At 36.0% G+C, this 17,871-nt stretch overlaps 1 protein-coding gene across 1 annotated transcript in view; it reads left to right on the top strand.

The window, feature by feature from the left end:
• Nucleotides 1-13,024, top strand: part of pkmb (pyruvate kinase M1/2b) — a 14,024-nt gene extending 1,000 nt beyond the window's left edge. The window contains exons 2-11 of the mRNA XM_016523296.1: nt 1,840-2,024; nt 2,956-3,047; nt 6,329-6,460; nt 6,554-6,740; nt 6,863-7,133; nt 7,956-8,106; nt 8,186-8,338; nt 9,625-9,791; nt 11,183-11,364; nt 12,508-13,024. Coding sequence (XP_016378782.1) covers nt 1,840-2,024; nt 2,956-3,047; nt 6,329-6,460; nt 6,554-6,740; nt 6,863-7,133; nt 7,956-8,106; nt 8,186-8,338; nt 9,625-9,791; nt 11,183-11,364; nt 12,508-12,614 — 1,627 coding nt within the window. The 3' untranslated portion in view covers nt 12,615-13,024. The remainder of the gene's footprint in view (nt 1-1,839; nt 2,025-2,955; nt 3,048-6,328; nt 6,461-6,553; nt 6,741-6,862; nt 7,134-7,955; nt 8,107-8,185; nt 8,339-9,624; nt 9,792-11,182; nt 11,365-12,507) is intronic.
• The last annotated feature ends 4,847 nt before the right edge of the window (nt 13,025-17,871 follow it).

Genomic DNA, 17,871 nt, shown 5'->3' with positions numbered 1-17,871 from the left:
GAGAATAAAAGTTACGCCTTCTTTCTTTGCGTGAACATTTGGGCGCTGTTATGCAAATCTTCCCACAGAGCGACGTAGGTATGTTGGGGCGTGTTAGAACGAGCCGTTTTAGGTAGGCGCGGTTGACTCTTAACTTTTATAAAGAATATCTCTTTGGATTTGAGACTTAATCTTTGTAACTTTACAGATCTTCTTTATGCACCAAGAGCTTGTAACACTCCAAAGAGAAAGGAAAAATTGAAATCGCATCATATCATATGACCCCTTTAAGTCATTATTCTCTGACAATCTTGCGTTGTTCAGCCTTGTGAATAGCAAGTGTGCTTAATTGCATTGAATGTGCACTTGTAGTGTACTTTAAATCTTAAAAGTATATTAAAAACTACCTGCAGACAATATAAAATTAATGAAATAAAAGGCCACTTAAGTGTACTTAAAGAGATTGCACTTTCATGACTGTTTCTAAACACAAGTACACTTTAAAAAAAATTATTTGTAATTATGTCATTCATTTTACTTTAAAGTACTTTTTAATATTTTTATTGTGCTTTAAAGAGGTACACATATTTTGACTAACATACTAAACACGTAATGCTTGATGATAATTTGAACTGTAGTTTGTTATTTGATTTTATATTTAAAGTTAATATATTTTAAATGTACTAAAGAAGTGTAATTTTATCATGACAAATGTGTAATTACAAAATATATTCAAATTTATTACATACAGGATTTAATAGAAATGCAATTATATTAGAGATCGACCGATATATCGATTTACCGATATTTTCCCCCGATATTTAAGCATTTTACCATAATCGGATATCGGTTTTGTTTTCGGATTCACCGATAAACGCCGCCATCTTGTGCGTGTTTTGAGAATTGCGCGCAGGATCGTCATTGCTGAGGGGAGACGAGACAACAACGGCATGGTGCAGGTACTTGATTTGCTGTAGTTAGTTACCTTTATTTAACATAACAGCCATTTATGCACAAATTAAATGCATTACATAAATGCCTGATATGTAGTTTATGCAGCTTGGCTCTAAGAAATAAAGACCAACTCATGGAGTCATGTAAAATAATCCGTCAAGTCCTGTCCCAATAAAGACGTAACTTTGCACGAGTTAAATAATCCAGCCATGAATGAGCACATGTTGGAAATAAAAGCGCTGAATTTAATTCTCTCTCTGTTGTATATTTGCTCACCATTAGTCTCGTGAAGCCGCTTTCATATTGCTGTTCACTCACTAGGTTGATGCGGTTGATGCTCGGGTAATGCTCCAGCACGGCCACCACATGTAATTTTTAACAAGATTCACTTGTTTAAAACACCCTAAATTGTATTAACATTTACTATATAACCATTATTTCGCTAATAAACATCTAAATAAATACAACTCTATGGAAATTTATTATTTATTATCTCCGCGAGCGATCGCAGTTTGAGTACACTCTAAAAATGCTGGGTTAAATATAACCCAGCGCTGGGTTAAAAAGGGACAAACCCAGCTATTGGGTTGTTTTGACCCAGCAGCTGGGTTGTTTTGACCCAACCGCTGGGAAACCACTACATTCAGTTCACACTTAAGTATATTATTTTAAAGTTTATTGTTTCCATAATACCCCTTTTAAAAGTATGCTAAAGTGTAAAAAGTTTTTTTTCACAAGGGCAGTCTTGTATGAAATTATGGTGGGAAATTTTTGCATCTTTGACATCATGTCCTTTTGTGTGCAAAAAAAAATGTGTTTCCAAAGGCCCGAGGATAATAAAAAGCTCAAAATAATCACTGTCCTTGCATAAGTCATCTAAATTTGCTTTGTCCATATTTCTTCCAGGACTTTTCTAGCAGTCGCGGACGCAGCTCCAGCCATGTCTCAGACGAAGACTACGGGCTCTGCCTTCATTCAAACGCAGCAGATGCCTGCTGCTATGGCAGAAACCTTCCTGGAGCACCTGTGCCTGCTGGACATCGACTCTGAGCCTACTGTGTCTCGCAACACAGGCATCGTCTGCACGATCGGTCAGTGAACCACATAAGGAACTTAAAGGAATAGTTCATACAAAAATGAAAATTTGCTGAACATTTATTCACCCTCAGGCCAAGATGTAGATGAGTTTGTTTCTTCATTGGAACAGTTTTGTAGAAATTGAGCATTACATCACTTGCTCACCAATGGATCCTCTGCAGTGAATGGGTGCCGTCAGAATGAGAGTCCAAACAGCTTATAAAAACATAGTACAGCTGATCCACAAGTAATCCACACCACTCCAGCCCATCAATTAACGTCTTTTGAAGTGAAAAGCTGTGTGTTTGTAAGAAACAAATTCATCAATAAGGCGTTTTAACGTTAAACCTTCACTTTTGGTCAAAATACGAGTCCATAATATCACTTCCTCCAGTGAAAAAGTCTCCTGTTGTCCTCTCACAACAAAATCCACTGACATATTTTTTTAGAACCGTTTTGGACGGATTTGGCAGTGCTTGATCTGTGCATATTTCTCTCCTGATTCAGACTTTTTCACTGGAGAAAGCATTATTATGAACAGAGGACTCCTATTTTAGCCAGAAGCAACAGTTTGAAGTAAAAAATGTCTTGATGGATTTGTTTATTTAAAGCATGCAGCTTACCGCTTCACAAGACATTAACTGATAGACTGGAGATGAATTACTTGTGGATTATTGTGATGTTTTTATCAGCTGTTTGGACTCTTATTCTGATGGCACCCATTCACTGCAGTGGATCCATTGGTGAGCAAGTGATGTGGTGCTAAATTTCTCCAAATCTGATACAATAAAGAAATAAACTCATCTACATCAAGAAAGGCCTGAGGATGAGTACATTTTCAGCAAATTTTCATTTTGGATTAACAATTCCTTTAATGCAAACTGTCCCTCAAAACGTTGAGAAATTCAGTTTTAAAATTCAATATTCTGTTTTATCTTAATGCAGGACCTGCCTCCCGATCTGTGGAGACACTGAAGGAGATGATCAAGTCCGGCATGAACGTTGCACGTATGAACTTCTCCCATGGAACTCACGAGGTACACGATCTCATCCATTCTTGAACATATTCCGTTAGCAGCTCATTAACCTCAACTGAAATGGTCCACAAATGTATTGTTATATCATCAAGCAGTCTATTAAACTTGTAATAAGAGTTCTTCAAAAAGTATTCATCCCCTCAGCCAGCCTTGACAGTCGTACCATTGTAGATCCTCCATTATTGTGGCATTTCCCTCGTGCCTCTTCAAATGTCAGAAGGTGTAAGCTGATCTTGTTAGTTACTCTAATCTGTTTGGTCGATACATTGAGAAGAGTCACCATGGGCTCAAGCCAGAGTGTGAGTTTAGACTGCGCTGACCTCCCCCCTTTAAAAGTCATGGCTTTTTACCTTTTTTTTTTGCATGGCACCATTGCCACTGATTACTACATTAAGCATGCTATCATGAAGTGATGCAGTAGATATTTCTGTCTGGAGGATTGAGAAGGTCGATAGCTCATGTTTATCTTTAATAAAGTTTCTTCTTGTATATAACGAGTAAATATGAGCACAAAGTTCATTGAGAGTTCCAGTGAGCATTACTAAGCACCATCATGCGGTTATGAGACAGGTTAGCTTCTTTTTAAAACCATTTTTAAAGTAGAAAATCAAGATTGAAATATTAAAATATTAAATATTTGTAAAAATGTAAAGTCAATACTATACAGTGTATTAAATTAAAAACATGAAACAACTTTTTTATTTTTTGGCGCCGGTATTTTTTTTTAAAGTATGGATTTATTTATTAAACTGTTTAGTTTAGTGAAACGTAAATAAAAAATGTACAGATAATTTACTATAAATATGTGTGTATGCGTGTTTGTTTAAATGTATTTTATTTTCACCTTTATATACAAAAAAATATGCCGTTTGCACATTTCAAGGTATTTATTAAAAATTCATGGAATTACTTCTTAATCTTGTTAGTTTAGCAAAACTTAATTTAAAATATACTAATTTGTTATAAAATATTTAAAATATTTTGCTTTATTATAATATACATGTTATAACTTGCATTTATTTGTACTTTTATTTACATTAAAAATATTTCTTTATTTTATCATCCTATTTATCATCTTATAATTATTAATTATTAAATGTTAATACTAACATTAATACTAGTTTTTATTTTAATATTTGTTAATACTAATATCATATTTGGACCTGAGATCACTATAAATTCACCATATTTAACCTGAGACTTAATTTTTTAATTTAAAATGTATAACTCCATTTTTATCTGGAATTCATAATCTGTAACAATACAACACTTTCCTTTTGTTTGATTGAACTCTAAATTGTATTTGTTACTCATTGAAATAATTTACTTTTTTATTGTTAATATAGCATTGTTACAGTTAGCCACAGTCATTGACGCTTTATACATGTTGTGATATGGTTGTGAAGTGACTGTCTTTATTATTTGCTTACACACGGTCTGTAATCAGAGAGACGACAGCCAAAGTTGAACTCTAAATTGTATTTGTTACTCATTGAAATAATTTACTTTTTTATTGTTAATATAGCATTGTTACAGTTAGCCACAGTCATTGACGCTTTATACATGTTGTGATATGGTTGTGAAGTGACTGTCTTATTATTTGCTTACACACGGTCTGTAATCAGAGAGACGACAGCCAAAATTTTGACTTAACTATCAGCAAAGCTGTCGGATCAGTCATATTTATTCACTGAAACGAACAGTTTGAGATGAGAAGCAGTCAAATGTTTCTGTGGGTCACTGGAAACATAACCTGTCTCTCCCTGATTCTATATATACTCTCTGTCTCTGCCTCGTGTCTGCGATTGGACAGACAGGACAGAGACTATCACGCTGACTGAGCTGTAGACTTTACAGCAAAAAGACATGTTCGCTTTGTTCTTTTTATTTCGCACCATCGTGTTCAGTAGAGTTTTACAGGTCTCAGAACTCACACTCTCAGTCAATAAAACTTCCTTCTGAGAGCAAGAATCAGCGTACAAGCAGAACAAAGAAGAAAAAATAGTCTAAAAAGAATTTTTTATGTTTCTAAAGGACAAAAAATGGTGCCATATATAGATGACATTTACATTACATTTACATTTAGACATTTAGCAGACGCTTTTATCCAAAGCGACTTACAAATGAGGACAATGGAAGCAATCAAAATCAACAAAAGAGCAATGATATGCAAGTGCTATAACAAGTCTCAGTTAGCTTAACCTTGCTACGTGTACTGCGTTTTTTTAATTTTTTTTATCCTATAATAAATAAAAAGAAAACAGATAGAATAGTAAAAGAATAGAGCAAGCTAGTGTTAGAGGCCTTTTTTGCTTTTGTTAATTGTATAATAAATAAAAAGAAAACAGATAGAATACAAAAAATTAGAGAAGCAAGTTAGTTTTTTTTTTTTTAAAGAAAACAAGCAGTTAGTAAATAAATAGAGTGCAAGTCTAAAAGGGTCAAGTTTTTTTCTATAAAGAATTAGAATAGAGAGTGCTAAAGTTAGAGGGTCAAATAAAGATGGAAGAAGACATGATGAAGTTGAGAAGGCTTGAGATCTCAGAGACAAAATAATATAATATAATATAATGGAAGCTTGTTTCTGCTTGTTTGTGCAAGACTTTATATCTTGTAGTTCTCAGAAATATAAGAGAAGTCAGAATTGTGATATGAACTCAGAATTGTGAGATAAAACGTCACAATTTCCTTTTTAATTTTTTTTATTCCGTAGCGGTGATAGAATTTCAAGATGAAAACTAGGGCTGCACGATAAATCGCATGCGATATTTAATGCGCATCTTGTCAGTAAAGCCGCTTCTGTAATCAGCGGTAAATCTCCATCACATGCGGGCTTTCACATTGAGCAGCATTTACTACACAGAGCCGTTGTTCACCGACAAGCTGCGCAAAAAATCGCGCGATTATGAACGTGGTGTTGCGCAGCTTGCCTGTGAACAACAGCTCTGTGTAGTAAATGCTGCTCAATGTGAAAGCCCGCATGTGATGGAGATTTACCGCTGATTACAGAAGCGGCTTTACTGACAAGATGCGCATTAAATATCGCATGCGATTTATCGTGCAGCCCTAATGAAAACTCAGAATTGCAAGAAATAATAGAATAGAATGGAACATATAAGATCAGTATTAGCCTCTGTTTTATATTCTTCTTGTTCATGCTTATTTCCCCTATTTGTACATTTAGATTACATTTGCTGTCATCTTGTGCTCACTGACAGTTAATTTTTAAAACATTTCAATATTACACACTCAATTTTGCTGTAAATAACCTTTTTATGCAGTACCATGCTGAGACCATCAAGAATGCTCGTGAAGCCATTGAGAGTTTTGGACCTGGCAGCATTGAGTACCGACCTGTGGCCATTGCTCTGGATACCAAAGGCCCTGAGATCAGGACTGGACTTATTAAGGGCGTAATTACAGCGTCTCGTTTTCTGATGTCCTTTTCAATATTAGAAACTCTGTTTTAGAGCTTGTCTAATTGCTCATGAATGTGGTTTCTTCAGAGTGGCACTGAGGAGGTCAAGCTTGTCAAAGGTAACATGATCAAGCTCACTCTGGATGACAACTTCAAGGACAACTGCGATGAGAACATTCTGTGGCTGGACTACAAGAACATCACAAATGTGGTGCAGCAGGGCAGCCATGTTTACGTCGACGATGGTCTTATTTCACTCAAGGTTAAGGAAATTGGTGAGGTCCAAGTTCAAGTTCAATGAATCTCTCTTATCATAACCACATCATATTTTCAGCCCTTTAAAACATCACAGCAGGACTGCCAAAATACATTGTTTTAACATTGTTGAATGTTCCAGGTTCTGATTTCCTGAACTGCGAGATTCAGAATGGAGGCATGTTGGGCAGCAAGAAAGGCGTGAACCTGCCTGGGGCCAATGTTGACCTGCCCGCAGTGTCTGAGAAGGACATTCAGGACCTTCAGTTTGGTGTGGAGCAGGGCGTCGACATGGTTTTTGCCTCCTTCATCCGCAAAGCTGCTGATGTGCACGCTGTCAGGAAGGTGTTCGGAGAGAAAGGCAAGGACATCAAGATCATCAGCAAGCTGGAGAACCATGAGGGTGTGCGCAAGTGAGTGATAATATAAATAAAATTTTTATTAAATCAAATAATATATATTTATTTATATAATTATATATCATTATTTTATATTAATTATATATTACGATTTTTCATTGTATATTTAAGAACTATAATATAATATAATAACTATTATATGTTTAATAAAAATATTTTTAATTAATGTTTAATGTATATATACGCTACCTTTCAAAACTTTGGGGTCAGTAAGATTTTTTTTATTTAATGTGTATATATATATATATATATATATGCTACCTTTCAAAACTTTGGGGTCAGTAAGATTTTTTTTATTCAGCAAGAATGCATTCAATTGATCTAAAGTGACAATAAAGACATTTATAATGTTACAAAATATTTCTGTTTAAAATGAATACTGTTCTTTTGAACTTTCTATTCATCAAAGAATCCTGACAAAAAGAAAATCACAGTTTCCACGAAAATATTAAGTTGAAACACAACTGTTTAACTCAATAACTGATAACTTATGATGATAATAATAAGAAATGTTTTTTGAGTACCAAATTTCAAAAGGATCATGTGACACTGAAGCCTGGAATAATGGCTGCTGAAAATTCAGCTTTGCCATAACAGGAATAAATTATAAATAAATAAGTGACACGAATAGTGTGTGTATGTGCATATATAATATATAATGCATATAATATATTGTTTATATACAGTATATTAATTGTAATTTATTTCAAAGTGGACATTCCTTACCAGACCTACTGTAAAGATTGTTATGTTTTGCAGACTGAGTGTAGATTGAGCTCTGATTATTTCTTTATTTGCATTTCTTTATTTGTGTAGATTTGATGAGATCCTGGAGGCTAGTGATGGTATCATGGTCGCCCGTGGAGATCTGGGTATTGAGATCCCAACGGAGAAGGTGTTCCTGGCTCAGAAGATGATGATTGGTCGCTGCAACAGGATTGGTAAACCAATCATCTGTGCCACACAGGTTAGTACAGATACTATGCAGAAGCGAATGAGCTGGCTCAGTTCAGCCAGCAGGAACTGACTGTCTCCTTGACTGACAGATGCTGGAGAGCATGATCAAGAAGCCCCGCCCCACCCGTGCCGAGAGCAGCGACGTGGCCAATGCCGTGCTCGACGGTGCCGACTGTATCATGCTGAGCGGAGAGACCGCAAAGGGTGAATACCCTCTAGAGTCTGTGCGCACACAGCACCAGGTACCATCAAGACCGCCACATTCTGGCTTTACCTTGACTTGTGCCTGATAAGTGCACTTATACTAATATGTTAATAATATACTGTACGTTTAGCTTGCTAAGCAGAACATTCGTGTAATCTCACCATAAACCTCTTAACTCCAAAAGCACATCTAGTAAAATTAAACACTAACTAAATGCTAATGCTGTTTCTGTAATTGTACTGTCTACATGTGCAAATAACTATTACCCTTGTGAAAAAGAAGTACACTTTAGCATACTTTTAAAAAGAGTAGTTATTACGGAAATAATACACTTTAAAATAATATACTTCTTCATAATATACAGATTTGGAGAAATGTAGCATTACATCACTTGCTCACCAATGGATCCTCTGCAGTGAATGGGTGCCGTCAGAATGAGAGTCCAAGCAGCTGATAAAAGCATCACAATAATCCACAAGAAATCCATACCTCTCCAGTCCATCAATTAACGTCTTGTGAAGTGAAAAGTTATGTTTGTAAGAAACAAATCCATCATTAATGAGTTTTTAATTTCAAACCGTTTCTTTCAGCTTAAAGAGTCCGCTATCCACAATATTGCTTTCTCCAGTGAAAAGTCGTCTCATCCGAATGAGGAGAGAAATATGCACAGATCGAGCACCGTTTACAAGTGAAAACAGTCCAAAACAGTTCTAAACAATAATGACTGTGGATTTTGATGTCAGAGGACAACAGGGGATGGACTTTATCACTGGACGATGGAAACGCATTATTGATGGATTTGTTTGTCACAAACATGCAGCTTATCACTTCACAAAATGTTAATTGATGGACTGTCATGTAGATCACTTGTGATGTTCAGCTGTTTGGACTCTCATTCTGACGGCACCCATTCACTTCAGATGCGCTAGTTGTGAACAAGTGATGTAAAGCTAAATTTCAAAAGCAAATCTGTTCACATGAAGAAACAAATTCATCTTCATCTTGGATGGCCTGAGGGCGAGTACATTTTCAACAATTTTAAGTTCAGTTCTTTTTCACAAGGGTTGGTGTGGCAACAAATTCTCGCATGCTTTTGAGGACCTGCAATACTTCTTCTCTCACTACTAAAGGTTTTTTATCAAATTTACCAGCAAAGGTTTTTTATCATTGTCAAACTGAATAGAGCTTCCATCATAATAAGTGTTCTGGTGGTACCATGAGGCCAATGATGTTATCAGATGGTAATATTGTGATATACACAATGGCAATACAATAATAAGGTTCTTGTTTCCTCATTTGTCTAATTTCTTCATGTTGTGTCAGATCGCCCGTGAAGCTGAGGCCGCTATGTTCCACAGGCAGTTATTTGAAGAGCTTCGCCGTACCACCCATCTGACCCGTGACCCCACTGAGTCCGTGGCCATTGGTGCAGTGGAAGCTTCCTTTAAGTGCTGTGCCAGTGCCATCATTGTGCTCACCAAGACTGGCAGGTCAGAGACGCTCTCAATAACCCTAAAGGCTTACAGTGGCATTTACACACACACACTTGGTTCTAATATTAGATACAGTGACCTCGACTCAGTGTCGTGCACATGAGATTGTAAAACATATGTATGCATTGTAAGATGCACATCTTCTTATGCCAGTTTAGAAGATATTTAACACTTAATTTTATCATTTGTGTAGGGTTAGTTAGCTGCATTTACTCACAGTCTCTCCTTCACTCTCATATATTATCCGTTTTGACCTGTGGCTGATCGAAATGCATCTCGTTGCGTCGAGCGAGACAGTCTGACCTTTGCAGGCCTGAACCTTGACATTTCATAGGCTAATTTAAACTCCTTATTCACTTGTCCCACAGTAGGTTGTAGAGAGGCAAACGTGCACCCTCATTGGGGCTTGTATGCAGGAGCATGTTTTTCTGGCTGACTCCAACCAGAGCAGATACAATTTCAAGCTAGCATTTGCATTTGATCTATTTATTGCATGTATGTCTGGAATACTTGATTCTGATTGGTCAGTTGCATCATTATATTATTAAGTATTTTGTATAATGGCAGCTAAATTATATAATTGACCGTTTTGATGCATAACTATGTTTTTATGCCTCTTACGAACCTCAGTCACTTACTAAAGTAATTCCAACTCCAATTCCAACTTTTTACGTTTATTTATTTGGTAGGAAGCCAAATTAAATGGGGATAATGTACAGTCCGCTAATTATTATTGTAAAATAAATCTCTTCAGGATGAACAAAGTTTTTAAAAAGTTGGAACATACTGTATTTCTATATGTATTTTTTTTCTTTCTTTATTTTGTCCATTTTCAAAATTATGCTATTATGCTCTGTAATGTTATAGCTATGTAAATAAAATAAATTATTATTGATATTATTTTTAATTACATTTTAAATTAAATTAGCAACTTTTAAAATACATGTATATTTATAATATTTAAAATATATATATTTACATGCTACATGAAAACAATAAAATACAGTCATTTTAGTAATGAAGTCATTCATATTAGCAATGAAAATATTAATATAACATTCATCAGATTATTATTATTACCTAGTAATATTTTATAACAATAATAATAATTATTATTATTATTGTGGTTGTTTTTAAATATATATTTTATAATGTATTACATATTAAACTACATACTTCATGAAAACACTAAAACACAGTCATGTTCTATTAGCAATGAAAATCTCAGGGAACATTAGAGCTCATCTTATCCATGGCAAATTATAATTATTAATATTAATAATAATATTATTATTAAGAATAAATTAACTCTTATTATTAGTATTTGTTAGTAGTTCTATAATAATTCTGTCCTAATATTTTGTGTCAACCTGTCTTCGTCTCCTCAGGTCTGCCCAGCTGCTGTCCAGATACAGGCCACGTGCTCCTATCATGGCTGTGACCCGTAACGGCCAGACAGCCCGGCAGCTGCACCTGTATCGCGGCGTCATCCCCATCCTCTACACCAAGCCTGCTAATGATGTATGGGCTGAGGATGTGGATCTACGTGTCAGCTTCACCCTGGAGATCGGTAATGAGACATCTAGAGAAATCTAGCGCTTCATCTAGTGTGACACTAACAGATGCACACTGATTTTTGCTTGGTCAATTTTTTGTCCACAGAACGTTGGTGTGGACGCTAATATAGTTATCTTTAAAGTTATCATTTTTGGTGTGAACGGGCCTTTAAGGATTATTCACGCCAAGTATGATAACTCCAACAACAACTATAACTATAAAGTTTTAATAAGCGTTCTAATTCTATGCGAATAGTTAAGTCCACACCACAACTCTAACAATAACAAAACAGAGGAACGATATCATTTGAATCACTTTCAGAATGATTTTTTTCCAGGTGATAAAAGATAAAACTTTGACAGCCAATCAGAATCCACTAACTTTACAACATAACTGTAGCGTGTGCTAATATAGTTATAGTTATTGTTATCTTTGTAGTTACCATTATTGCTGTGAACAGCCTTAAAGCTAAAAGCAAACGTGTACTAAAAGCCACAAACTGCAATTTAACATTAAGTTAAAGGTAGGGTAGGTGATTTCGGAGAGGCAAGCAATAGCAAGCTAGCTTTGAACGCGTAAGATCTCACCCTTCCTGCAAATCACTCTCCAAAGCCACGCCTCCTCCAAAACACATGAACGTGCACAGGCAGACCAGAGGCTAACCAGCGACACGATGAGAGACGGCGTTGATGCAACACTGTCAGATTATCTCGTCTCATTTACCGGTGAGAAAACATTACAGTACAAAGTGCATAATATTAAAATAATAATGCCTTCCGTTCTCGCTCAGTCTGCAATAGCTAATGGAAAACGCTGATGACATAATGTCTGCTCGAACAGGGTGAGTGGAGGTATGCAAATACATACGTTGACAGGCAGGTAGGACAGCCTATCGTAGCCCTCGGACCAAGGAATATGATTGGACGAACATTTTATGGTCCTACATCTTCCACAGACGATATAAATACATATAAAGACATTTAGACTTTCAACCAGCATAACAAAAAATGTTTTTTAACCAAATCACCTACCCTGCCTTTAATATAAAACATGTGTTTAGATGTGATCAGGGCTGTTTGATAATCATATATCAGGCACTTAAACCATTTACCTTTGTACTAGAGTTATTATTTACATCTTCCATTTTGATTTTCAGGCAAAGCCCGAAAGTACTTCAAGTCTGGCGACGTTCTCATCGTTGTCACAGGCTGGCGTCCAGGATCTGGCTACACCAACACCATGCGCATTGTTGTGGTGCCTTGAGCTCAACCTCATGAACTGTACCCCGCGCACCCCCAACCTCCAGGATGTTTTCACATGCAAACATTTTGTCAGCTGTTCAGCCTCCAATGAAGATATTCAAGTCCCAAAAATAGACTTGTGGTGTGGCTCATATGCTTAAACTTGCATCAAACCCTTTTAATCCCTTTTCATACCACCGGAAAATTATTTTCATCAGCACTGTGCTGTATGTGTCTACAGTGAACTTTTTGTATCCTGAGACATTGTGGAATTCCATTATTTTTCTCTGTATGTTTTGTTGTTTTTCTTGTTGAAAGCGATTAAACAGCATATCGTTTTGTTCACTGTTTGTGTTTTCATATGTAGTCAAAGGCATATCCCAATAACGCCACCCCGTGGACTATATTGAAAATACAGAATCTTGACAATTAGGTCAATCCAATGTCATTTTTTTTTTGTTTAAAAGCACCTGATTCCAATGAATATTGAATATTTTTTGAGAAATTATATTGTAATGTGTGCTACATGCTTAGCCATACGCACATTTAATAGCTTGGATAAGAAAGCTCTGATTTATTTGCCTATCAAGGCCTGTAGTCAATTAGCTGAATATTCAAAATTACCCCCTTGAGAGCAAAAGGAAGATCATTTAATAATACGTTGAAGCTTTAAACTGACCACTAGGGGTCAGTGTGAAATTGGACATCCAAGGCACTGCATTGAACATAATTAAAAACCAAAAGGTAAACGTTCATAATTTATTCATTTTATTTAATTCATTTGGATAGCGAAAAGACACAATGCAAATACCCCGAATATTCCTCCGGGAGTGTGAACGGACCTAAATAAAAACGTATCATCTTCTGTGCAGGAGCTGTTCGGATGCAGTGATTCAGCAAGTCCTGATGCGCAATTAAAATTCATAACATACTGGGTAACTTTTCAAAGTTTCACAAGGGCCGACAATAAAGGGAAACTTCAGCATCAGGTTTCATTCCCGACTAGGGATCCATTTGGCATTAATATAACGGGATCACGCTGTAATTAGCGGGGCTTGCTGTCTGGGTGTACCTTGGCTGCATTGTCAGAGTGACAGGGATCAGCTGGTCAATTTGTATGCAAATAGGGTGAGGCTTAGCCAGGCTTTGATTCGCCAGCAGGGCTCGCTGACATCAAGCCGCTATGAGTGGAATTCTTACGAAGCATCAGCTCCAGTGCGGAGACAAAGTGTAATAGCTGCCATAAACATCATTTCAGCCTTTGGTGTGTTCTGCCAGCACTCCTTCACAAGCCATCTCTGCTTGGTTCCACCACAGGAAGGACAATACTTCTCTGGTGAGCGCTAGATCTGAGCGAAACATACAGATTAGATGCTCTGTTTCGCGATGATACTGATAGGGGTTAAACAGTCCAGTTTAGTGGAGGATGGAGAGCAAGACAGTGATGCACTGCTGTCTCGGGGAAGTGAGCGATGCTATCTCAGTTCCCCACTGGAGCTACAGAAAGTGTCAGAAGTGCTGGAATCAAGGCTCAGTAGCTGGGAGAACAGTGCATTGGATTTTTAAGGACGCGACCTTGTGATTCTCTCCTTCTGTGGCAGTGTTACAGAAGCCATGCGCTCGAGATGATGTATGAATGCCAGAAAAGCAAATTAGGGCTGTCAATCGATTAAACATGTTGATAGAGTCACAATAATTACATTTGATTTATTAATATTAATAGTAATGAACTATTATTAAAATATATTGACCTTATTTTTCAATGCAGAAGCAAGCAATTTCCCGTGAGTGTGCGAAACTTCCGATTCATTACTAGCCGCTATAGGTAAACAACTCGAAGAACGACTAACATAAAACTATTTGTGCTGCAAAGCAGTATGTTTATTACAGCCTAATGGTAGTAAATTATATAATACAATAACAAATACCAGTTTCCAACATCAAGCGCCATAACCGACTGTTTTTGTACAGCTTAAATAACTGTACACTTGACGTGATGTCAAGGCCTGCTCTTACTTTAAAGAAATAGTACACCCAAAATGAAAATTTGCACTTCAGATTTGGAGAAATTTAGCATTACATCACTTGCTCGCCATTGGATCCTCTGCAGTGAATGGGTGCCGTCAGAATGAGAGTAAAGTGAAATGCTGCATCTCTATAATAAAAGGCGTTTTCAAATTCAAATATATCCTCTATCCGAAATATTGCTTTCTCTAGTGGAAAAAGTCGTCTTGTCTGAATCAGGAGAGAAATATGCAGAAATCAACCACCGTTTACAAGTGAAAACAGTCCAAAACAGCTCTAAACAGATAAAATGCCTTAATGGTGGATTTGTTTTTTTACAAACACAAGATGTTAATCAATAGACTGGAATTGTATAGATCATTTGTGAATTACTTTAATGTTTTTATCAGTGATTTGAACACTCATTCTGACGGCACCCATTCACTGCAGAGGATCCATTGGTGAGCAAATGATGTAATGCTAAATTTCTCCAAATCTGTTCTGATGAAGATACAAACTCATCTACATCTTGGATGGCTTTAGGGTGAGTTAATTTTCAGTACATTTTCATTTTTTTGGTACTGTTTGTTGTATTTTAAATGGGTAAAAATAAATTAATTTGGTAAAATGTTAACAACACTAATAGGCTTTAAATCTAGTAAAATACAGGGAGGTCCTTTACTCAAGATGCAACCTGGTCAGGAAGAGAGAAAGAGAAATAAAGGACATAACACAGACTTAACAAAGAAAAACAATAAAATTTATTATTTTTTTTTACAACTATCTATCGATTAACATAGTTCAAATGAAATATCATATAGCTATACTCATGAATATTTGTACATACATGATTATTTAGTATTCATGATGAACATTATATTCTGTAATATTTTGAATCTGAAGCATGTTAGTCATGTTACATGTTGTTACCATAATTATTATAATTATAATCATGATACAGTGAAACACTGACCAAATATGGCAAGTCTGGTCATCTTTTAACTAAAATAAAAAAATAATAACTGACGGCAGTTGTTCATATTCCATGTGAAAATATTGCACTAATATGCCTATGAGTTCCGAAGGGGACATATTCCAGGAGGAAGCTTGTTACGATGGAAGAACAAATGTTTTTTTTGATGCACTGTAGACTGATGCATAATGACACAACTTGTCCATCTCGGATATGCCATATGGCTTAACCATTGTGCCATACAGTGACCATAAATTCTGATTTGGATTACAATTCTCGAAAACCAACAGGAATGAGCATCCTTTATGAGCACATTGGCCACCAATACTTGACCACCTCTTAATGTTAAAGTCAGGCTGTCAGTAATTATGTCTAATTTATGTTAAAAATACTACTGTATAACAATCATTAATGATACCTCACTTTGGTTATGATAAATAATAAATGCACAGAATATTATAAAATGCTACAACATAAATGCACAGAAAACACGCATACACACACTCAGACCTGAAAAAGAGAAATATTATGGTGTAATGTAATGTGTGCTCTGTAATACTAACAAAAAGCTCTTTGATGCTTTGATACATGATCACATATACCACTCTCATTTGGATTTTGCCTTGCAATTTTATCCAACTTCAGTGCAGGGAATGATGTTTACTTGGAAAAAAATCAGGGTCTGAAAATTCAATTAATGATATGATAATCAAATGCATATTGCAAGAATGGAAGAAAATTGAGAGCGGAAGGACCGAGTGATGTATAATGACAGTATCTGCAGACTGATGATGACAGTATATATATTAAATTATGAATATACAGATTAACAAAACAAACATGTACACAATAGATATATACATAGACATGTATTATAAAATCATACAAATTATACAATATATAATAATAACCTGGGATAAAACAGGGATTTTTCATGATCCACCTGTGTAAGCTTTGCTCAAAAGGAAGGACACTTAGAAAAATACTATTCCTCCTTTTACCACCAGCCACATATGGCATATCATAGCAGGTGCTAGGCTAACTATTGTGTTAGCAGAGTTGTTTTTGTTATTTTAGTCTGCTGTACCTCTGCTGAAATACATTTTAAATGGTTAAACATGTTTAATTTCACAGATATGAAATATAATACATACTAACCAAAACATGTATTGCACAACCAGAAAGCATATATAACCTCATGCAAATTGTGGGGTACAGGCTTACTGCATTATACAAAATGTGCATTTGAACAGATGCAAAACAGAAATTAAACATACAAACCCAAATTCAAACATGACATTGTAATTACAGGTCTTAACTCATAAGCTTTGGTCACTGCAGTGGGCTTTTTTTTTTTTTACTGCGTCATAGTAGTGTCGTTGCCATTGTCACAATCGTCCAATATCTTTTGTTTGACAGGAAGAAAGCTGCAATTTACAGTTTAACCTCTGTGCATGTACAAAAACCAAGCATACAGTTTTATTGCTTAAGTACTGCAGTTCACATACAAAGCACATACAAAATGATTGCAAAACATTCTTAATATTCTCGGTTCTGTTGTGGAAGTGAGGGTGTCGTTCCCTGGTGTCCAGACACTAAGGCAGTATTGTTACAAAAAGGAAAGGCCATAGATACTGAGCAGTACCTCTTCGTCAGCAAAGAGGTATGTATGGGGTCAAAGTCTAGCGGAAAGATCATACTAGGTCTAGATAATTGGGATGTTGAGGGCTAGGTTTGTTTGTGCATGTGTGAATGTATCTGTGCACCTTTGTGTTTGTGTGTGTATATATCTGTGCCACCTGCCCGGAGAGACCTGTACGGCGTGTTCTTTCACAATGACAGATGATGCCCGACTGATGAAGTGCGACGAATGTAGCTTTGCTTCCCTGACCCAGCATAATTCCCTCCTTTAAAAAGAGCACACTATTATAACATGACAATAGCAGTCGCTCGCACACACACACAATCACAAACATACATACATCCTTTAGAATTATTACTTTGAAATAACTTTTTTTTTTTCGGAAGTCATAATTTGCATATCCCTATACAGTCTTAACATCAGACAATAATATTGCAAAAATTACTGACAGAACTTGGAAGACAAATTTAAGTCACACCTTCATTCTTCGGTCAGTTTTGTTAGTCCATTCCTTCTTTTGGCATAACAAATAGGGAAGTCATTGGACCAATAAAAATCCAAGTAGATGAACATACACCCTCCATCTCTGGTGAGAAATGTCAGTGTCTTTGACGTATAAAAAAATGTTGCTCACTCATCGTAGGAGGGTGCAATCCATTC

This window comes from Sinocyclocheilus rhinocerous, unplaced genomic scaffold, assembly GCF_001515625.1.
Source record: "Sinocyclocheilus rhinocerous isolate Xijiao unplaced genomic scaffold, SAMN03320098_v1.1 scaffold1201, whole genome shotgun sequence".
Classification (NCBI taxonomy): domain Eukaryota; kingdom Metazoa; phylum Chordata; class Actinopteri; order Cypriniformes; family Cyprinidae; genus Sinocyclocheilus; species Sinocyclocheilus rhinocerous.
This window is presented reverse-complemented; position numbering and strand designations above follow the sequence as displayed.